Source organism: Panthera uncia, assembly GCF_023721935.1.
Source record: "Panthera uncia isolate 11264 chromosome A1 unlocalized genomic scaffold, Puncia_PCG_1.0 HiC_scaffold_17, whole genome shotgun sequence".
NCBI lineage: Eukaryota > Metazoa > Chordata > Mammalia > Carnivora > Felidae > Panthera > Panthera uncia.
In genome coordinates this window covers 22,250,597-22,273,980 of record NW_026057577.1, presented here as the reverse complement: position 1 = coordinate 22,273,980, position 23,384 = coordinate 22,250,597, and the positions used below count along the sequence as shown (strand labels likewise).

Below are 23,384 nucleotides of genomic sequence, written 5' to 3'. Positions count from 1 at the left end.
CCACAAATGAGGTAGTAGGTGGAGGTATGACACATTATTAAAAGAGATTGTTTTTTTAAGATGGAAGTTACTAGAACATGTGTGTTAAGAGAATAACTCAGTGAAAAAGGAGAACTGTAAACTCCTGGAAGGCAATCCAGAGTTCAAGTGCAAGGACTGGCCTTTGAGAAAAACCAGGGAATCTTTATGCTGCTGAAAAAGACAAGAGTTTGAAAGTGAGGGCCAGATAGGTGGTTCATAGTGGGGAGTTGGAGGAGTTCTTGTCGCCCTGCACAGTAGTCATTTTAGAAAATGGAAGCATGGACACACTAGGAAATACAGTAAGATTGTCAAGGGAGTGTTACTTCCCATTTGAGGTTTGAATCGCGAGTTGAAGTGAGACTATCCTGGTAGTGTGTTTGCCTCTAGCCTATGGGTCTGCACTGCATTAGGCACGGAGTAGACAGCGCTAAGTGCTCTAGGAGTAGCCAACAGTGGAAAGGCGACTAATTGGCAATCCTCATGCCATTGAGAAATTTTCAAAGGATAAAGCGTGGAATGCTAGCAATCAAAATTCTAGAGGTCGTGCAGCATCACACCAAGACACTCCCTAGTGAAGTTACAAATTTCAACAATGGAAAAAGGGAAAGAAAAAAGTGAATTACGTTGGTTTCAGGCAACCAAGCAGAAAAACAAAGTATCTACAAGGCAGAAAAAGAAATCAAGCTACTTTTTACAAATTCTCACACTAATTCTCATACCACAGGTAGTAGAACAAAAGTAATCTAAAACTTGGAGACCTCTCTAGCCATCTTTCAAGTACAGAAGCTCTATTATGCGTCACCAGACATGGAGGAACTCCGTCTATCCAACAAGAGCCCTTCTTAAAAAAAATTCAAAAAATAAAATAATTCAGACAACTAAAAAACAAATCAAAATAAAGGTTAATGACATCAGGGATAGGATTAGATCAAGAAGGCTGACCTTGAACCCTCAACTTCTAGAAATAACAGACACTACATAGTACACAATATACAAAAAAATGTTCCTTTTTTAAAATCTATAACTTAGCTCAATATTTTTGTAAATAATCTTAAAATTTGTGTATTTCTATGATTGTGTAATAATTGTTTTTTCCCTACAAGGGAGGAAAAATTTCCCCAAGACACGGCATAGTGGATTTTAGGACGCTGAGAGCAAAGTTGAAAACCCGTAAAGCTTCCAGAGAGAAGACCCAGACTTCCTGCAAATGAACAGTAACACTGGGTCAAAGAGAACAAGGGAACAATATTTTCCAAACGTTCTAAGGGAAAATGATTCTGAACTAAAACTGTATACTCAGTCTAGTAAGGAAATAAACAAAAAATAGGACATTGTCAGAAATGTTCTAAATTAAGTTACCACCCATAATGAAATGACTCTGTGAAATGACCACCAAACGAGATACTCCATTATTTTGTTTTAATTAATGCAAAAGGAAGTTATAGTATACATGAAGCAGTGGTAAGCCAGGGATACAGGAAAGTTTGTTACTTGGTTTAAATAGATCCTGGAGGCACATTTAAAAACAAGATCTAACAAACAAGATCTAAGAAAATTACAACTTCCAGACACAGGTGGGGACAAGAGGAGGGCATAGAAAACTAGACTAGTCTAAGGAATATTGAGAGAAGAGGGCAAGACCATAGTAGATACAAAACACAATAAAATGATAGGTAAGAATCCAAACATACCAGCAGTCATGATAGTCATGATAGTTATAAACTGTGAGTTAAAAAAACAGATGTACTTTTTAAAATTCCTTTTAAACCCAGCGCCTGATGCTGTTCGTAAGAAAGGTGCCAAATCAGAATGTGAGGGAGATTGAAAATGAAGGGATGGAAAAAAAATACTGAGGGCAAGTGCAGATAAAAAGAAAGCACAGGCAGAATAAATATCACCAGATTTGGGGTGCCTGGGTGGCTCAGTGTGTTAAGCATCTGACTTCGACTCAGGTCATGATCTCATGGTCTACGAGTTTGAGCCCCACATGGGGCTGTGTGCTGGCAGCTCAGAGCCTGGAACCTGCTTGGGATTCTGTGTCTCCCTCTTTCTCTACCCCTCCCCCACTCATGTTCTGTCTCTGTCTCTCAAAAATGAATAGGCATTAAAAAAATTTAAATATCAACAAATGAAAGATTAAAAAGTATAATTTGCAACAATGTGGTTAGAAGTAGAGTGTATCATGCTAAGCGAAATTAAATAAAGACAAATATATGACTTCACTCATGTGAGGACTTTAAGATACAAAACAGATGAACATAAGGTAAGGGAAGCAAAAATAATACAAAAACAGGGAGGGGGGCAAAACATCAGAGACTCTTAAATACAGAGAACAAATGAGGTTTGCTGCAGGGGTGGTGGGTGGAGGGATGACTAAATGGGCAATGGGCGTTGAGGAAGACATTTGTTGAGATGAGCACTGGGTGTTATATGTAGGGGATGAATCACTGGAATCTACTCCTGAAATCATTATTGTACTATACGCTAACTAACTTGGATGTAAAGTAAAAAATAAATAAGAAAAAAACATTCTGACCAAAAACAAAGCAAAAACAAAAACATCCTGACAAAAAAATATAAAAAGTATAAAGATGAAAGCAGTTTATAAAAAATATTTCATTGTCCTAAGCTCTCTTAGGTTCTTGATAGCATAGCTTACAAAAAAAAAAAAAAAAAAAAAAAAAAAGCCCCAAACAAAATTTACAGAATATCAAACCCAGTAAAGATAAAAGAGATTTTAATGAAAACCATTTTGCCCTAATAGATTTATCACCAACCAAAAGAGCAGAACTCCCTAAATTTCTCCAACCAGTAAGAGTCCTCACAAACCACGCTGCTCCTCTGATTTGACTCAAAGCCAGTCTGGGAGCCTGCGCTTCATGCTTGCCTGTGTGGCTTTTACCCTACTCTCCACCCTTCCTTAACACCCCCCTCCCCTCAGCCCCCAGCCTCGCTCCCATATCGTGTAAACTGGCACCCTCTCCCCCAGAGTTCTTCCTCACCTTGTCTGGTGTCTTGGGGCAAGTTAATGCTCGTGGAGGTCAATTTTCCATCAAACGACCATACCTCCCCCACAAGGAAGGGAAGGGAAAAAGAAAAACATTTTGTTAAGAAAGAACCCTCCTGGATGGAGTTAAAAATAAATCCATGTTCACATATGACTAGTTTTTATCCCATCATGTTGGTATTTTGGTGGGGACATTTTAAATAAGATGTAACTCCCTTAAGGATCATTTGTGAATGGTCATTTTACACTCTGCTCATTATTCACCCTATTTGTTTTCCCAAAGATGAAAATGAATGCAGGACCAAGCCAGGAATTTGTGAAAATGGGCGCTGTGTTAACACTATCGGGAGCTACCGATGTGAGTGTAGTGAAGGATTTCAGTCAAGTTCCTCAGGCACCGAATGCCTTGGTAAGTGGACACCTGATTGTATTGTACTTGGTAAGTAAAACATCCATTTTATGAGGTCATCACAGAAGGGCTCTACATACATAGTCTTGTCTGCTATAAAACCCCCCAATCTGAGTAATCCAATATGCCTCTTCCTGAAGGGACCCATCTATTAAAATGATGTATTTCTGCCCATGTGTTGTATGCACATCTATGTGTCATGTAAATAGTCTTTTCAAAATTAAGATTAATTAAGCTCTATGGAAAATGTGACTTTACTAAAACTTACATCAGGAGATGATTTAATTCCATAAGAAAATATTTGCTATGTGAGGTAAGCTTTGCTGTATTAATAATATTAAAGTAAATGCCACATTTCAAAAATGTAGTGAAGGTTAATTTTTATTTTACGGTACAGAAAAAAATGTTTTACAAAATATTCTCTTGTGGAAAATATAAAGCTCAGACATTATGTTGTATTTTAATGCTAAAATACCTCTGTGATAAGCCATTTCAGTTAAATATGAGCGGGTATAAATGTATGGAGGAGGAAAATTTAAGGCAAACCGAGAAATAAGAGCACTCATCACTGATACAAAAACAGAATGTCTCAGCTATATCAGATTCTCCAAATGATGTCACTGCGTTAAATCCTCGGAAACTGTTACTCAAGAAAATAAATATTATTTACAATCTAGACCCTTACTAACCACCAATCTTTCCGGAAATAGAAAAGATAACCTACATAGTCTAATGTAGTTTTTTGTTTATAATATTTTCACTGGGATGGTTCATATTAAAGATTTATTTGCCTATTTACATCAGAGAAATTCCTTTATTTATACTAACTAAAAAAACAAAAAAAAACCCACTTAGCCCAAATGTCTGAACCCTCTTTTAGATGCAGAAAATGTGAGATTGGACTGAATACGTACCAACATTGTAACATCATCTGGAATTTCCACAAATAAATCCTGATACTCATTTGCTTATTTATAGGGAAATGATTTCATTTCATTTTCCTTTTATTTGCATTCTGCAGGAATGATAGCTTGCTATCAACTAGTTGCTGATGGATTGAAGAAAAATAAATCTATTTCTAAAGGATAGTATCACCTTTTGTCAAATTTAATAAACTCTAGTAAAAGAACATGCTTTGAACGGATTCTCTAACACCTTTGTGTTCATGAAACTGTCAGGCAGTGTGGCTGTTCACATAGAAGAGTACTCACCTTTGAAAACATTACCGCCAGGAAGAAAAGCATTGATGGTCCTATTTTACTTGAAGATGAAAATGAAGTGTCAGCACCATGTCACTGATGCTTATTAACTCGTTGTTATTTCAGACAATCGACAGGGACTCTGCTTTGCCGAGGTGTTGCAGACGATGTGTCAGATGGCGTCCAGCAGTCGCAATCTCGTCACAAAGTCCGAATGCTGCTGTGACGGGGGGCGAGGTTGGGGTCACCAGTGTGAGCTTTGCCCACTTCCGGGAACTGCCCAGTACAAAAAGATATGTCCTCATGGCCCAGGATATACCACTGATGGAAGAGGTAAGGAGTTGAGGAAATTGACGCACGCTACCAATACCATGAGCATTAACTTAGGTTAACCGGAAGGAAAAGTGAAAAATTGATACGATAGCTGAAATACTTACATGTGTTTGTATACGCTTCTTGCTAATGATTTGGAGACTGGAAAAGATGCAGTCTTAGTATTTAAGAGGTAGGATTGACTGGGAAAACTGAAAGCTTTGGTAACAGTAAGTAATTTTCTTGAGATCACACCCTTTCTAAGGGATGCACTCAGCAACAGAACATACCTGTCTTACCCCAAAGGCCATGCTTGTAACCCCCCAAACTATACCTGCTTTACTTAAATACGTGTTGCCTATTTGTGCACAGGGACTAAGTCAGTTTGCAACGTATATACAAACCAGCAAGTCTCATTATCAGTTAGTGGTTTCCAATTTCTTTTTTCCCCTTCCTGAGCCCATTCCTCTTTTAAGCAGTTTATATCTAAAGGCTCTAACTTTGGAGGTAAATTCTAGCCTCTGGCCCATTAGTCCTCTGTTTCCATTTTTCTGTACAACCACCTGATAGACTGATGTCCTGAAAAATACCATTTTCTTCTATTACTACACAGACTCTTAGCCCCGGGCCTGATTACGTTGCTAATGAAACCCTTTCTTCAGAGCCGAATCCCATTGTGAATATGAGGTCCGGGCATAGGAGATCACCACAAATTCCAGATTACTTGAGCTTCAGAGAGGTAGCTGTATATATCCCGCCAAAATAATACACACTTACATTGCAAAACAAGTAGACTTAAGCAGGGCTTTCAACCTAGCCTCCATGGATGTATCTCTTCCGGTCACTTCAGAATAGTTTTCTTTCCCTTGCATGTTGCCAGCCGCTGGAGTGAGCAGCACTGTGGATGTTGGTTGCTAGTTCTCTCACGTCACTTCCTTCGTTTCTCTTAGTTTTCCCACCAGCGTTATCCCCGTATATATATTAACTTGTACGTTTGTTTTCATTTTGGGGTTGTTTTTGCCCACAGATATCGACGAATGCAAAGTTATGCCAAACCTTTGCAGCAATGGTCAGTGCATCAATACCATGGGCTCATTCCGGTGCTTCTGCAAGGTTGGCTACACCACAGACATCAGCGGCACCTCGTGCGTAGGTAAGGTGCCGCGTCTCTCCCTCTGGGGGTGGCCAGCTCCCATTACCTACAGGTCACTTCTGTCAATGCAGTGTGTTTACCATGGAGCGTGTGGGACACAGAACTGTTCAGTTCATCAGGAAGTGTTCAATTGGAGAAGCATAAAAATTATTTCAAAAATATTGTTTCAACATTTTATATTTTAATACAAAATGACTTCGGACTCTGGACATGTGTGTTAGCATATATAGAGAGAATGCGTTTTGCTCCTCATTGCTGTTTTTGGCATAAAATATACCAATTAAGCATCATGTATCATTTCCAGTTGGAAAGAAGTCTCAGGGCAGAATCCTTCTATTTTTTACAGTCTCTTTTTCTGATTCAGTTTCTTATTGTCTCACACACAGAATTCCGTAACAGTTAAGGGCAGGGGTGGGAGGCTTGCCTTTATCAAGTCTTTCCAAAGCATTCGACTTAGTTTTCTTTCTTTTTTTTTTTTTTTAATTTTTTTAACGTTTATTTATTTTTGAGACAGAGAGAGACAGAGCATGAACAGGGGAGGGACAGAGAGAGAGGGAGACACAGAATCTGAAACAGGCTCCAGGCTCTTAGCAGTTAGCACAGAGCCTGACGCGGGGCTCGAACTCAGGGACCGCAAGATCATGACCTGAGCCGAAGTCGGACGCGTAACCAACCAAGCCACCCAGGCGCCCCTCGACTTAGTTTTCAATGATGACCAAAAAAAAAAAAAAAAAAAAAACCAAGTCTTCTCTCCTCCATATTTAATTACCTTGCAGCTTTACTTCTATTCAAGTTCCTGTTTTAATAACAACCTGGGATGAAAAGGTTAAGAAAACCCATACTGACTCTTAGTGAGCATCTGACTCACTTGGTTGGGCATGAGAGTGCTTGAGAACAGGCTGTTGATCATGAGCTTTTGGCATTCTGGAGGCATGGATCAGTATGTTTTAGGAAGAAATGGAGATTGTTTGCCGTCTGACAGTCTTAGCAGTAAAGAGGTAGTATATTGAAAGGTGGGGACGATTTAAAGACAGTTGTTTTGAATAAAGATGTGAGCAGAGTGTGTAGAAACTGCGAGGCACAGTGCTGTGTGCTGGGGCTGTGCCAAAAGAGAAGAGGGAGATGTCACTGAACCCTGGGAGGAGAAAATTGTACACGGAGGGCCGCCTTGAAAGGAGCTGTGACCCCTAACCCAGTGACTCAGAGCCTGAGCCATCTTGCAGGGAGGGTGTGGAGGGAAATAAGGACCAGACAGCAAAGAGAACCTGCTGGTGGTGTGTGTGTAGTCTAGCAGCCTGGGCCCGAGTCTAGCCGCACGGTGGGCCAGCATGAAGACTTGAATCTGGATCTGTGGTGCCCCACGGTGCTTAGCATGGCAGCTAACAGTTCAAGAGAACGTCTTCCATACCCGTGTGTCACAGTGTCCGAAGAAAGAAACTCTGGGGGCACCTGGGTGGCTTAGTCGGTTAAGGGTCCGGTTTCAGCTCAGGTCATGATCTCGCGATTCATGAGTTCAAGCCCTACATCGGGTCATCCGGCTCTGTGCTGAAAGCTCAGAGCCTGGATCCTGCTTGAGATTCTGTGTCTCCCTCTCTGCCCCTTCCCTGTTCATTCTCATTCTTTCTCTCTCTCCCTCCCTCTCTTCCTCCCTCCCTCTCCCTGTCTCTCTGTCTCAGAAATAAACAGATTTTTTTTAAAGGAAGAAAGAAATTCTTACATTTTAGAGTATGGTCCTCAAGCTATAAACCAAAATACATAAATCTAAAGAATGTAGTGGCACAGCGCCTGGTGGCTCAGCCGGTTGAGGATCTGACTTCGGCTCAGGTTGTGATCTCATGGTCGGTGGGTTGGAGCTCCATGTCGGGCTTTGTGCTAACAGCACAGAGCCTGCTTGGGATCCTGTCTCCCTCTCTGCATCTCCCCCACTTGTGCACACACGCTCTCTCTCTCTCTCAAAAATATTTAACAATTTCGGGGCGCCTGGGTGGCTCAGTTGGTTGAGCGGCCGACTTTGGCTCAGGTCATGATCTCGCAGTCCGTGAGTTCGAGCCCCGCATCGGGCTCTGTGCTGACAGCTCAGAGCCTGGAGCCTGTTTCAGATTCTGCGTCTCCCTCTCTCTGACCCTCCCCCATTCATGCTCTCTCTCTGTCTCAAAAATAAATAAACATTAAAAAAAAAATTTTTTTTTTAAATATTTAACAATTTAAAAAAAACCAATGTGGTGGATTTTTTGAACCCGCACAGTTGTCCAGATATTACATTTATCCAAGAATCATAGACTGCTCTACAAAGTAAACCAGTACGTTACTCTCAAGGACACTGTTGCGTGCATCTTTTCTCTCTGGCTGTTTTTCCATTTTAAGTTGAAGTGGAAAAGAAAAAGATGAAGTAAGAATATGGAGGGAGGAAGGAGGCCAGTTGCTCCTTGAAACTAAGAATTTAATCTTCATATCACTCTTACTTAGATCTTGATGAATGTTCTCAGTCCCCGAAACCATGCAACTTCATCTGCAAGAACACTGAGGGAAGCTACCAGTGCTCATGTCCCCGGGGATATGTTCTACAGGAGGACGCAAAGACGTGCAAAGGTGAGTGAAGTCTCTGGCATTTCTGACCCTTGTCTCTCTTCTTTCGGATCCGAATCTAGCGAGTCCGGGATTCCTCCACCTGTATCTCCTTCATTAAAGCACATCTTCCTAGTGACCACCTTATTATGGCACAGAAACCTCTACTGAAGGACACGTGCAGGGGGCAGAGAGCATTGAAACCCAAACTACCCCAGTTTGCTTCTTCTAGCAAACCACACAATTCAAAATAAAATGAAATTACATAAGACAAAAAACGGTGAGGGAAGAGATTGAAACAAATAACTGAAATCAAATTTCTTTCGTTGGTTATGTAGGATCTTATTTCTCTAAACTACTTTTATTATATGTCTACCGCAGAATATTGAAAATGAATGGTTGAATTTAAAATTTTTTGCTTAGTAGTATTGAAAGGAATTATCAAACTAAGTTAGACAATTACTGTGGCTCCAATGCTATAGTCATGCATTCATTTTTGTCATAAACCTCACCAGTATAAAATCAATGGACTGAGGAAATTCCTTCTTAAATTTTTGAAATACAGGTTATTAAGAAGAATGAAGTTTTATTTCCAAGGAATACCGAAAAAAAAAAAAAAGGACTAACAATAATAGCAAGCAGTACTATTCTCTTTGACCTATTTACTGAGCCATCAGGAATCAATTTAATTTTGCACGTTGTTAAGAGTACAACTAGTGTGTGCTTTTTAAGCTTTAATATAATGAATTAGTTGTTTACATCTTATATTGCTGTGCATATTTACTTCAATATATTTAGTTCTAATCTAACCAAAATCACATTTTCAGTTTTCTGTTAGTTCAAATATAAATTCCATTTATGATCAGAATTACAGATGCTGTATTTTGGGTTTTGTTTTGTTTTTTGTTGTGGTTTTTTTGTTTTGTTTTGTTTTGTTTTTTTTGCTTCCTCTTGTATTTATGATGGTGTTTTCATTTGGAGTCTGAGAACTTGACTCATTGTTTGTTTTCAGATCTTCATCAATTTCCAGATCTTTTTATTATTATTTAACCCCTCTTTTAATAGGAGTAAGTGACCAGCCATGTACTGAACTGTGCATTAAATTCAAAAATTATACCCTTTGGATATTCGCTTTGAGAACGGTTCGTATAAACCACTGTGACTCCTCCATTCTCTTTCTTATTCTAGGAAAACTTTGTGTTATGTATCACCTTAGCCATCCTATCAGAGCAGCCCATGATATTTATGCTGCTGACATGTGAGAAAAGGAACTGCTTGCCATACACATATGGAAGTCTGTAAAGCTTCCTGCACAACTCTAGGCAATATACTCCCAATGGAAGATGTACACATCCTGTGGCTTCATGAGAAAGAATGCACAGCCAGGTGACTCTGCTCTGATTTTCACTGGCTTCTCTTTCATTTCAGACCTTGATGAATGTCAAACCAAACAGCACAACTGCCAGTTCCTCTGTGTCAACACTCTGGGAGGTTTTACCTGTAAATGTCCACCTGGTTTCACACAGCACCACACTGCTTGTATTGGTAAGACAAAACTACAAATGGCTAGTTTTGCAAACTCTTGGTAGATGCATAAAAATCATACTTAAAGTGGGAGAATAACGAATGGCTCAATACTCATATTTAGGACCAATGCGTCATAATTAGTGGTCTAGAAATGTGGCTAATAATATAGGTGTTTTTGCCCAAGAATAATATCCAAAGGAAAAAAATAGTTAAGGTCCAACCAAGCACAAGCACGGTAGGGTGTATTCCAAACAGTGCCTTTCTATTGCATTCTAAATATAACCATGTGTATTCAGACAAAATATGGATAAAGGTTCACTGTAATTTACAACATGCTAGCGAACATGGTGGATTATTTTATGTTAGAAAACACACACGTTAAGAGACCTTCAGTCTGCGTTATCAGAAATCATGTCCTCGATCAACCCAAGACACACTATAACTTCACATGTCTTGAAATAGTCCTTTTCTTGCCACTAACATGACAATGAATCTGGCCATACATTTCTCTCAAGTTTTCACATCTTGAAAACTTAGGCTTTCATACCTCACTTTTCACTTTGTATAGTGAAATCTCAGGTAATGATTAGGAAGCTTGACATTCCTCCTTCCTGCTTTGCTAGACAACAATGAATGTGGGTCTCAGCCTTCACTCTGTGGAGCAAAAGGAATCTGTCAAAACACGCCTGGAAGTTTCAGCTGCGAATGCCAAAGAGGGTTCTCTCTTGATGCCACTGGACTGAACTGTGAAGGTCAGTTTATTTGCTCAAAAATCCTTGATCTAACACAGCAAACTATTTTTAACTCCCAAGCCACTAAATGAGAAATGAGATCATCTCAAAAGAAAGAAAGTACTTAACAAGATAGAACTCAGGAACTGATTTTTGTTCTTAGATTTTCATGTATCATTCTGGGGGCAGAGGAAAACTTTAATGTGGTAGAACCAAAATTCTGAGAGTATGAACTGGCTTTTAAAGTAAGTGTTGTCTTTACATAATTACTGATCTAAAAAAAAAAAAACTGCAAGAGAATTCTGTAGCTAATATGGTTTACAGTAGTATACAGATAGATCAGAAAAAAACATGGGGCTTTGTTCCATGATAACGACATGTGTGAAAGTTAAGTCTTAAAAGAACCAGTTATCAAAGAGAATTGCAGAAATCGACGAAAAGCACTGGGGAAAGTGAGAGCTATTTCCATTTCATTTGTTCTGAAACTCCTGATTCACTCTCTTCCCGACAATGGGCATTTTCTATAAATCTACCCCCCCACAATAGGTATTTCTTGTGAAGTGCAAGGAAATGGTTAACTGGGAATAAATTAAGAATCTGCCTATACCTGACAAAATATTAAACTGTTCTCTAATATTTCCATCACAGGTGTTAATTTATTAGAATTGGTATCTTTTGCAAAATACCTATGCCAAAAAAATTATAGGACTATATACATCTCCTTACATTTTTTTATAAACTATTGCAGTTTATGTCTTTATTGATTTTAGTCACCCTTTGATTTAAGAAATATATTCATAGTTTTTAATGTACTCTTTATAAGAAGTGTAGGAGATTTATATATCTAATTTGCAGCCAAGAAAAATTCGGCTTTAAAAATTTCCATTTTAACATTTTATATTTGAAATCATTGAAAATTTTAAAGTATTCTGAATGTACTGCTGTTTGCCACTTGTGAGTTCAGCTTGTGACCATCCACATACCATTTATTAATTATCCATATAAATTTGCTGTACACACATCAGACGTGTCAATTTTATTTTACTCTTTATGGGTAGATTTCAAAGCCTCAGGTATCATTCCCAAAGAATATGCATGTACGAACAAAGAAATTATTCCAGATGTGTAAGAATACCCCATCACATCTAAAAATAACATTCAAATCCTTACATTTTAAATTTAATTTTGAATGGTATCTCTGTAGTGCTGTATCTTCCTGAAATTGAGGAATAAAATGTCCGAATCACTATTGAATCTACTGGAATATGTAATGCAAATATGCTTCAATTACCTACCAAATAAATCACACCATATGCAGTTAATCCATCCAAAATATACACAACATTTGTGGTTGCTATTGTTGATTTGCTGAAATGAAGATGTTATTGAAAGCACTGACAGGAGATGGTCCGGTGGACAGCATAAGAAGAAGGTGGGCTCTTAGAACCATCTGTGATGACCCCTAATAACCATGTGACTTGGAAAAGCTCACAGCCTCTTTGTGTGTCTTGTTAGTTTCCCTGATGATAGTTAGCCCAGGTTGTGTTGGGAGTGCACGTCCGAACAGTAGAGGCAAGTCTGCGTGAATCTCATGCTGGGCTTGTTTTTGCAGATGTGGATGAATGTGATGGAAACCACAGGTGCCAGCATGGCTGCCAGAACATCCTGGGAGGCTACAGATGTGGTTGCCCTCAAGGGTATATTCAGCATTACCAGTGGAATCAGTGTGTCGGTGAGCTCCTGCTTGTTATGTACCATCTGCCTTTCTTACCTTAAAGTATCTGTGCATAAAATGAACAACTAACAAAGGTTGATGCTTCAGTGTAGCCTCAGAATCCTAGAACTTTATTTATTTTTGAGAGAGAGAGTGAGAGAGAGGGAGCCAGCAGAAGTTCCGCAGAGGGAGAGAGAATCCCAAGCAGGCTCCACACTGTCAGTGCAGAGCCAGAGATGGGGGTCTACCCGAAGAACCATGAGATCATGACCTGAGCCAAAATCAAGAGTCGGGATGTGTAACTTACTGAGCCACCCAGCTGCCCCTAGAATCCTAGAACTTTAAAGCCAGTCCTTCACGGGCATCTGTTACACTAGTCTCTATGTTTGTGTATGTTTGAAAATACCTGGAATAAAAATGTTGTTTTAAGGCCCTAAAAGGTAACTCAACTAGAGCTTTTATAATTAGAAATTTCTACTACATGTACTTTTAACTTTGTAAAAGTGGTGTCAACAATCATCGTCTTCATTTGCCAAGGTCTGGGGCTTTTCATCATTGATGTCTTGTCTTTAGATTTGGGGTTGAAGAATTACCCATCCATCTCCCTCATATAAATCTAAATGAATTCACATCAGCTTAATAAGAGCCATCCATCTGTGCTCTTCAGTTACATAGATCTAATGAAGAGGGTTAAAGTATTTGAAGGTAGAAGAAGTATCTAGTTAGAGCTAATTCTGTTGAAAACTCCAGAGAAAAGCATTTATAAAATAAAATGTGTAGACCTTTAGCTCTGTTCCTTGCATTTCTAATAGTCAATAGCAGTTCTCCTTTTAAGGACAGACTGATCAAAGAGAACATTATTCTGTACTTGAATAGCCAGCTGATTGACTTAGCACAGGCCTCATTTCTTCACTCCATCTGAATGCACTTCATAGACATGCCATCCAACAGGCTGTGACATCAGATGCCAGCATAGCTGAGCAGAGAGGGGAACAGTGGTCCTGCAGAGAAACAGCAGGGCGCTTTCCTGTTCCTCTGTAGTGATTTAAATTACTCCACGTGTTTTCCAAATATTTCACTGTGAGCATCCACTAAATAAATTAATCTGATTTTATCCTTTGTGGTCTTCTCAAAAGAAATTTCTAATGACGGTGTAGTGATTTGAGAAGAGAAAGTCAAGATAGATTTCAAAGGAGGGAAGCCAAGTCTTATGAAAGTCACAAAGAGGGTTGCAGTCTTGTGCCAGGCCAGAGACAGATGCTTTTGTCACCCCCACAAATAGACACTCATGAAAGGAAATGCAGAAGCCATTAATGATTAAGAAGTTAAGGGCAAAGTTTTCAAACATTATCACAATGGTGTAAGTTAGGCAGTCAAAATGATTTAGTAAATTTACTTGTTTTTCTGTACACAGACAAAAAATGTTGCCAATGTCCTTTTGCCCTGCTTTATTGATTTTTAAACAGGGGCAAAGTATAGGCGTAATAAGTACACTTAAGAATATCGAGAACAGTACTTTTTTAGATAGCTGTTAAAACAGTATAAAACAATGATACTGCTTTGTTCATAAAATAGGAGACCCTCCACTTAGTAAATAACATGGATTTCTCAGTTAATTCTGTGGATATTACAGCCAAAGGATGATCTTCTAATATCTCCTATGTGTCAGCTTATTAAAAAGAATTCTCATTTTTATAGTGACCATAAGTATAAACAGGAACATGTATGGAATATCATCTCAACTTCCAAGTTCTTAAGTTTGCTGAAGCTTCTACCTATAAATATCTAGTGCAAAAATATCTATATAGTTTTTCACTACATTGGTCTAACTTTAAGATCAAGGCTAATATAGTATATATCCTTTTTAAAAATTTATTTATTTTGAGAGAGAGAAAGAGACGAGTTGGGGAGGGGCAGAGAGAATCCCAGGCAGGCTCCACATGGAGCCCAACGAGGGGACTCAGTCTCAAGACCATGAGATCACAACCTGAACTGAAATCAACAGTCAGATGCTTAACCAACTGAGCCCCCCAGGTGCCCCATGTATGGTGCATCCTAATTCCCCTTTGTGGGATCCTCCAAGTGGGCACTTCAGCAAGGCAGTCACCCCAGAGAAGCTCACACAGTGTAACAGCAGGGATTTATTTGGAAGTTTCCAGATTCTTCTGTTCAAGGTTGAGGAATCCAGCTGGTCTCTACTTTAACTGCTGACTTCCTTGCTTTGAACACACATAATTCCAGTTGGAATTTCAACTCAAATATATGGCAGGGATGGAATTAAACCATCAGGAACTAATAAAAGCAACAACTTGTCAAAAGAACAAGAATTATGACAAAATGCCAGCTGAAAGGCCGCAAATTATTTTTATCTGTTACCTGTGTGTGTAAATATCATTAGTCATTCATAGGATTGAAGGGGGAAGGATACAGAATGAAGGGACCAAACTGTTATAGTCAGTGTATCAGATAATTTTAATAATATTAAATTGTAAGCCTACAATGTTGTAATACTGTTGCCAACTTAAGGAAAATGACAGTTTGTGTTACTACTGAAAAAGGTTTTTTTTTTTTTTAATTTTTTTAACGTTTATTCATTTTTTGAGAGACAGAGAGAGACAGAGCATGAATGGGGGAAGGACAGAGAGAGAGGGAGGCACAGAATCTGAAGCAGGTTCCAGGCTCTGAGCTGACACCACAGAGCCCGACCTGGGTCTCAAACCCACAAACCATGAGATCACGACCTGAGCCGAAGCTGGATGCTTAACCGACTGAGCCACCCAGGTGCCCCAACACTAAAGAAAGGTTTTGATTCTCATGAACACTTTAAGAAGTCTCCAGCCACTTGCCAGAGAACATTTATAACATTGTGGCACATACACTGTACCGATGTAGGTAGGTAACATTCCCAAATTGTTATAACCGTTATTAATTATTCAAAATTGAAAATAAGTGAATATTAACACTTGCCCATGGAAAAAAAATTATTAATCAGTGAGGCATGAGATAAAGTATGTATTAAACATGAAAATATTTTACAAGTGAGATTACCTGAGTCCAAAAAAATATACCACAATATACATTTGTAACAAATGAGTACATTATGGAGCTTAGAAAAACATGACACATATTTAAATGTTCTCGTCAACAGTACGTAAATGCAATTTACTCAGTTAATTGCCTTTCCCTGGTAATTTTTCTACCTAACAGAATGTCTAATCCTATATTCATAGCAGGATCATTTTGTTAAATTATAACCTAATTTATATTTTCTGTTAGGAGAGAAACACTGCATATAAATGTCAGATTTAATGACTGAAGCAGGTCAGCCTTCATGGCCAAATTTCAAGTCTTTTGAACATAGAAATAAAACAGCAGTTACGCCTATGTCCGAGGTAGCCTAGTTATTAAGAATTCACTTAAATACTTTTCTCCCCATGAAATGAAGACTAAGAACTCATACATAGTAAGTAATCCTATCAAGTTGTATATCCGGCACTCTCTGTTTGCTGGTCTAATTCTGAAGCTATAATCCTGACACAAAAATTGCCTAATTCATTCACACCTATCCTTTTGGTAACTTGTGGGCTTTACCTCATGGAGTTAAATTTCCTGAGAGGCCTCGGCTCGGAGATTGCCCCTGCACCCCCGTAAACCTCCCTGTAGCTGTTGTGTTCCAGACGCACATCTCCTTGCAAATGGACCGTCTCCTCACGTGGGCTGAAACGTAAACTTGTCACGTATCAGGGAAACAGCCACATTGTGCTCCACTGGGGTCATAAGAATTCCACGGAGCAGATGTGACTTGAGCCCAGGGTGAAATGTGGATTATGATAAAGCCCAGAGGAGTCAAGCCACATGCTATGTATCAACCAGGCAGTGAAGAGCAAAACTATAATCTCCGCAGTTAAAAGCACAATCAGGCTTTGATTTTTGTAAAAATAAGAGCGACTGAAAGTAGAACCTGTCATTATCCTGCAGGCAGGAATGTACAGTGTAAGGTTAGTTATTAAACTAGTAAAACCTAGGTTAGCATTTGCTGAATGCAAACCTCTCCCAGAAGATACAGTCTGCACCTAATGGGTTCTCAAGTAGTTAAAAGCATACTAGATTTCCAGTTCAATAAACTGAATTAAATAATGTTTCTTTTAATTACTTTGTAATTCATAGTATTTGAATTTTTACATATGTTTTCTACCCACATAGAATGAATTTGGGAATTGCTAGGGGAATGGAAATGTGTATAGAAACAGGTTTTTTTAAATTGAGATATAATTCACATATCATAAAAGTCATCTTTTCAAAATGTGTACAGTTCAGGGGCTCCTGGGTGGCTCAGTCGCTTAAGCACCGAACTTCAGCTCAGGTCATGATCACCCAGTTCGTGGTTCGAGCTCCAAGCTGGGCTCTGTGCTGACAGCTCAGAGCCTGGAGCCTGCTTCCGATTGTGTGTCTCCCTCCCTCTCTGCCCCTCCCCTGCTCACGTTCTGTCTCTGTCTCTCTCAGAAACAAAAACGTTAAAAAAAAATTAAAAACACAATGTGTGCAGTTCAGTGGTGTTCAGTATATTCTTACAGGAGTGTGCAATCATCACCTCCCACACATTTTCATCATCCTAGAGAGAAACTCCACACCCATAAGGAATCATTCTCCATTTCTCCCTCCCTGTGGCCCCTGAAATGTAGTGATGTACTTTGTATCTCCTTGGATCTGAGAGACAGGCTTTTGAAGTAACCTTAGGTTCCAAGAATAGAAGTTGTTCAGTGGGCAGACTGCCTACATCTGTACCCAAAGGCTGCCATCCTATTCAGAAATATAGCACAGACAGAAAATTAAAGGGGAGGGCCAGGGTTTTTTTAAAGCCCTAAGTGAGGGGAATTTTGTCTGGGGTTTTTTTTTTTTTTAATTTTATAAGCTTTGCCAATCAACCATCAGAGTGAACATTTTTTAAATACGCTTCTGGAGGTATGTCCACGTGAAACTGTCATTCCTCTGACAGCCAGGCTCTCCTTCACCTCCCGCCCCCTCCCTTGGGTAAGAGTTTCTTACTCTGTGTTTCTAGACGAGAATGAATGCTCCAATCCCAATGCATGTGGCTCCGCTTCCTGCTACAACACCCTGGGGGGTTACAAGTGCGTCTGCCCCTCCGGCTTCTCCTTCGACCAGTTCTCCAGCGCCTGCCATGATGTCAACGAGTGCTCGTCCTCCAAGAACCCCTGCAACTATGGCTGCTCCAACACAGAAGGGGGCTACCTCTGTGGCTGCCCGCCCGGCTACTACCGAGTAGGACAGGGGTAAGGCTACCCACCTCTCCGCGCTGGGAAGCAAGCGCGGTCCCGACACTTAAGGGAAAGCTAATGTTGCCCGGGAGGCAAAAGCACTGGTCAGAGGACTTGGGATGTGGGAAGGAGGACCGCCAGGAAGGCACATGGGTGAGGTGCAGTAGAATCGCCTCCTCTGTGGTGAACTTGAGACCCGCTTTTATACAGGTGTCACTCTCCAGCCCCTCAGAATGGCCTGAATTGATTCACTCAGATCCCTCAAGGCCAGAGACATTTTAAAAACCCTGCTCCCGTGTTGTCACTGACACCTGGATTATGAGGTGTAAGTGGGATGGCTTCACCCGAGATTTTTCTATGAATTTTGGCAAGTGCTAACCCAGTGGTCCCTAAGGAGGGAGTCTTTCCCTCTCTTTGCTCATCTGGCTGTATAGTGCACAGAGCGGATGTGCCTGGTCAGCGTGGCACCACCACAAGGCTGGGTTCCCGCCAGCTAATGGCACCTTCCCAAGTGAGCCGTCTCAATGAGAGCACATTGGAGGCGCTAGCCACCCACACCCTTCCTTCAAGGCAGCTGGGCCTCACACAGCACAGAAGATGGTAATTTACAAGTCAGTCAAGGTCACCTTCCCCAGAAGGAACAGGGAGTGAGTCAGGCACTGAGGGGTGCGGACTCATCTGTCCACCCCTGCTACCTGATAATGCTTGAAAACCAAGGTCGTGGTCCAGACAACAGGTCATTTACAGCCAACTCGGTGACTCTCACTAACCCTAAGAGGAGCTCAGAAATCCCAGCTGTTAAAGCAGAGAGACACCCTGAGAGCATCAAGCACAGGCTTCGGGCTTGTAAAGCAACAGAAATTCTCTTAAGCATTCTTTTGAAATTCATACTTTGCTTTTGTTTTGTTTTTTAACCTTCTTGATATAACTATACCTGAGTGCTTCAGTCTAAATAGGAATGAAAATTGGAGAAGCCCGGGGCTCATTCTGAGAAGAATGTTGCTCAAAATGAGGGAGAACCTCGTGTATTAAGTGTTGAAGGGAAGATTTACCAAGACTATTAGGTGTTGGTGTTTCTGACCTTAGAGTTTACTCTGTTGGTTTCCTGTTTCTAAAAAGTCTTTGGTCTCCCACTGGAACCCTGTGGTCACACCCTGTGAAGTCTCACAATGCCTTGCTTCTCATTGCCAATAGCCACTGTGTCTCAGGAATGGGATTTAACAAAGGGCAGTACCTGTCCCTGGATGCGGAGGTGGACGAGGAAAACGCTCTGTCCCCAGAAGCATGCTATGAGTGCAAAATCAATGGCTACTCTAAGAAAGACGGCAGACAGAAGAGAAGCGTTCACGACCCAGAGCCCACTACCGTGAGTAACCCTGGCTTGGTTCTGTCACAAGATTTTATCCTCACGCCGTCGCGCATACTCTGCAGTAAACTTTAACGTAGGTTCCAGCCTCTGTGGACAGTTTGTTGAAAGGTCATAACTAAATTAACAGACACAATATGGCAGAGGCACGGCAAAATTAGGGGCAGTATTAACTGAAAACACAAGGACTGGGTGTGTGTGTGGGGGGGGGGGACTTTATCAGTCATAGTTTCAGATCCTATGTTTTTGTTTTTGATTTGTGCCAGAGGGAAAAACGTGTCCATCTCAGAAATAGCTATTATAAAATGATTGAGATAACAAATTATTTTGAATGTGTCCATCTGTGTTTTATACAAATGTAGTACACCAGGTTGCTTTTAATTCTCAGTAGATAAGGCAACAAGGTCTCATATTCTATGACATTTGTAAGAATAAGGATTCCTCCCATATAAGAAAACAAAATTTTTATCTCCAAGTAAAGTGTATTTTGTAAGGAACTGAAAATGTGAATTGCCTGCCCGTGGGTCTTTGCTATCAATGACATTTACCTGAGTAGTTAAAAGGTAAGGCCATGCCTACGTGGTTTGAAATGTTCCCTGACCCTCCCCACTTACTACCTGTGTTTCATGGGGCATGTTCACTTAACCTCTCTCTCCCTCAATTTCTTCACCTATAAAATGTGGATTAAAATACTTAACCTTGAAGGCTGACAAGAAGATGGTGTTGACACTGTGAAGTGCCCAGAACAGTGCCAGACATGTTAGTAAATGTCACCAGGTGTTATTACCTGGTTGGTATCCACAGATGATGATTTGCCCAAAGATCAGGGCTAGCACCACCTTCTTCAGTTAACATTACTGCAAAATTCCCCCACCAAAGAAAACAACTGACTGGCTGTGTGAGTTAGAGGACTTGTTTCAGTTTTCTGATCTGAAACTGTTTGTTTCTGAACTTCAGAAACTTTCCTTACCTGTAAGACTAGATTTCTCTAGACGAAATGTCTTTGGTTCTATTTTATAATAAACAAGCCAGTGTTACATTTACCTTAAGTTGACGGAGGTACCTAACTGATGTTTAAATATTCATCCGGTGCTCCTAACCAAAAATCCAGAAATTTTGCTTATTAAAACTTCCCACAGTGGTAATGGGCACAGGATTCTGTCTGATCACTGATGGGCCCTTCTGCAGCACCAGAGCCCATTTCTTAAAGGCATCAACTCAGAGCTTTAGATTTTTCCAGTATTACTAAAATAGAATTCTAAAACTTCCCATCCTTCTGTCCAAGTGAGACTTGATTTATCTGGGCCTGGCCCCACTGGTTTGTTTTGTTTTTTGTTTTAACCAAAGCAGACTCAAACCCAAGCCCAAAACTCTGCAGGTCCCTTGGTCTGCACTAAAAACGCCGAACACCCAGTAAATGCACTGCACTCACGGTGTGGGGCCTCACAAATCACACCAAGCCTTCACAATGAAGACTGTTCTGAGGATAGTCCCTGCTGTTCGCTAATAGCTACACTTCTGATTTAGACTCCAGAAAAAAAAAATTATAATCATTTCTTAAATTATTAATCAGCATGTTATTCCACAAACTCATCAAAAAATGTTTTTAAATGTGAACGCTCTCTGTGGGCTCAGCTCAGGGCTGACAGCTCTATGGGACTGACCTTTCCCCCAGCTGACAGGAAGTCACAGCAGCCTCCTTCCTTCACAGCGCTTCTGGCGCAGGGCCTACACGGGGTGGTTGCTGGGGCTGCAGCCCCAGCAACACGTCCCTTCCCAGTCCCTCTCCTTCTGCCTCCGAATCTCTTCCCACATCCCTTCCTGCTCTTCCTCCAGGTTGAACACATCAGTCTGGAGAGCGTCGACATGGACAGCCCCATGAAAATGAAGTTCAACCTCTCGGGCCTTGGCTCAAAGGAGCACATCCTAGAACTCATGCCCGCCATCGAGCCCCTCAACAACCACATCCGCTATGTCATCTCCCAAGGGAACGACGAGGGCATCTTCCGCATCCACCAAAGAAACGGGCTCAGCTACTTGCACACGGCCAAGAAGAAGCTGGTGCCTGGCACATACACACTGGAAATCACCAGCATCCCTCTCTACAAGAAGAAGGAGCTGAAGAAACTGGAAGACCACAATGAGGATGACTACCTCGTAGGGGAGCTCGGGGAGGCTCTCAGAATGAGGCTGCAGATTCAGCTCTATTAACCCCTTACAAGACCTGGTTCCAGGCTCAAATCCCTGCACAGCCAGCCTGCAGAAGCCTCTGAGAAATCAAGGACTAATTTTAAAGATGGGGGCGGGGGGCGGGAAAGACAACTTTTATTTCTTTCCTCCCTGTCTCAGACTGCAGAATGTTGACCCTCACAGGGAGGGATAATTGAGACTCTGGTATGGCCAAAGATTTGAGTACAGAGGCAACCGTGGTTACTGTATTTTTTATATAACTTCACTTTAAAATATATTAAAAAAAAAAAACTAAAATTAAATGTTCAAGAGATCAGCATATGGCACTAAATGCACAAAAATAATGTGAGTTTTTTTTTCTTTTTTTTTTTTTTTTTTTTTTTACCTGTTAGCAGTCTGTAACACTTTGGGTATTTTGCTATAGTTGCTAATTAAAAAAAAATATAGATGTTTATTTATTTTTAATGCAGTAATATATGGAGAAATGAACAAACTATGTAAACAAAAAAGGGAAACTCACTTGTTTTTCTTTAGATTTATAAATTTGAGCTATGTCTTTTAGAGGTGCTTTTTAAAAATCCAGTAGATTCAAGAGATGTTTCCTTTGGTTTTTCTGCCAGTCGTCCAACTGGTACACATCCGATTGTTTTAAAGAAAGCCTCACAGAGCTGTATGGGCCGTGTAATCAATACTCTGAAAAGACGGAAATGCCATTAGATCCTGGATAAAGGCGATCAGAGCCACAGCAGCTCAGCGTGACGATATTTCACATCAGCAGACACACCAGGCAACGGAAGATGAGGCGCAACCACTGTAGCAAAATACCTTGACTGCTTGTGAGACCAGTAGCGTTGCAGGGCCAGACCGTACTGTATCTCCTCCTCCTAGAACCTCAAGGAAGCCCGCGTGCTCCCCACACCACCTCATTCTTACCCAGGGTGCGCCGCGCATGCGTGGCGCCGCAGGCAGCTCCGGAACTGCCGGTCCTTCGCAGAGGGACCCCTGGCGTTCTCTAGTGTTCGGTGCTGTCTTAGATTAACGGTGCATTTATTATGTTCAAGCTGTTTCAGGACTGCCATATGTGCAAACAAATCATGCAGTACAGCCAAGGAATATATGTTGTTTTGTTTTGAATCCATTTTTTTTTTTTTTTTTAGAATTTTCATTAATACTGTAGTTATACACCATATGCCTCGTTTTATCATAGCCTATTGTGTATGAAAGATGTTTGTACAATGAATTGATGTTTAGTTTGCTTTAGTCATTTTGAAAAGATCCTGTACCGGGACGTGCTAATTAAAAGGACGTCCCCGTGTACTTCTCAACCCAAGAACCTGTCCCTGGACCGGTGACCAAACCTCATATGTGAAATGGCCAGAAGCACATGCAGGCTCCGGGTTGTTCCTCTCACACCTGTGCTGACCAAAGATTCATAACCAGTTATATCCAGTTTGGGGTTTTGTTCTGTTTTGTTTTTTAATACCTAAAATAAATAAATAAATAAAAAGAAACAGTGTAAATTTGTAATCAAGTGTTTGTGAGGAAAAACTTATGGTTTTGGTTTTGTTTTTGTAGGTCTATGTACCAAATATGACACTTGTCTTGCAATAAAGCTTATTTTGGGGTAGTTTTCTGGCTGAGAGTTTTATGGGACTACAATCCCTGTTTGTGTGTGGGTGGGGGAGGGCTCGGCCAGGGCACAACTGTAGGAAGACAAGAAAATGCTGTCCAATCTGTGACACAAAGTAAGCAGGAGTGTTCAAGTGACAATTACAATGTAAAATCATATTCATGTAGAAGGCCAAACTCAAGACAGTAGGTCCTTTCCTTCTGCATAGATTCTAAGACTGCTAGAGCACGCCCCCCCCCAACACACACACACACACACACACACACACACACACACACACACAC

At 40.6% G+C, this 23,384-nt stretch overlaps 1 protein-coding gene across 1 annotated transcript in view; it reads left to right on the top strand.

Annotated features, from left to right (window-relative positions):
* FBN2 (fibrillin 2) overlaps nucleotides 1-23,097 on the top strand; it is a 257,434-nt gene extending 234,337 nt beyond the window's left edge. Inside the window, exons 56-65 of the mRNA XM_049648459.1 lie at nucleotides 3,312-3,437; nucleotides 4,763-4,969; nucleotides 5,976-6,101; nucleotides 8,568-8,690; nucleotides 10,095-10,211; nucleotides 10,817-10,945; nucleotides 12,537-12,656; nucleotides 17,698-17,929; nucleotides 19,109-19,280; nucleotides 21,117-23,097. Coding sequence (XP_049504416.1) covers nucleotides 3,312-3,437; nucleotides 4,763-4,969; nucleotides 5,976-6,101; nucleotides 8,568-8,690; nucleotides 10,095-10,211; nucleotides 10,817-10,945; nucleotides 12,537-12,656; nucleotides 17,698-17,929; nucleotides 19,109-19,280; nucleotides 21,117-21,491 — 1,727 coding nt within the window. The 3' untranslated portion in view covers nucleotides 21,492-23,097. The remainder of the gene's footprint in view (nucleotides 1-3,311; nucleotides 3,438-4,762; nucleotides 4,970-5,975; nucleotides 6,102-8,567; nucleotides 8,691-10,094; nucleotides 10,212-10,816; nucleotides 10,946-12,536; nucleotides 12,657-17,697; nucleotides 17,930-19,108; nucleotides 19,281-21,116) is intronic.
* Nucleotides 23,098-23,384: the final 287 nt, after the last annotated feature.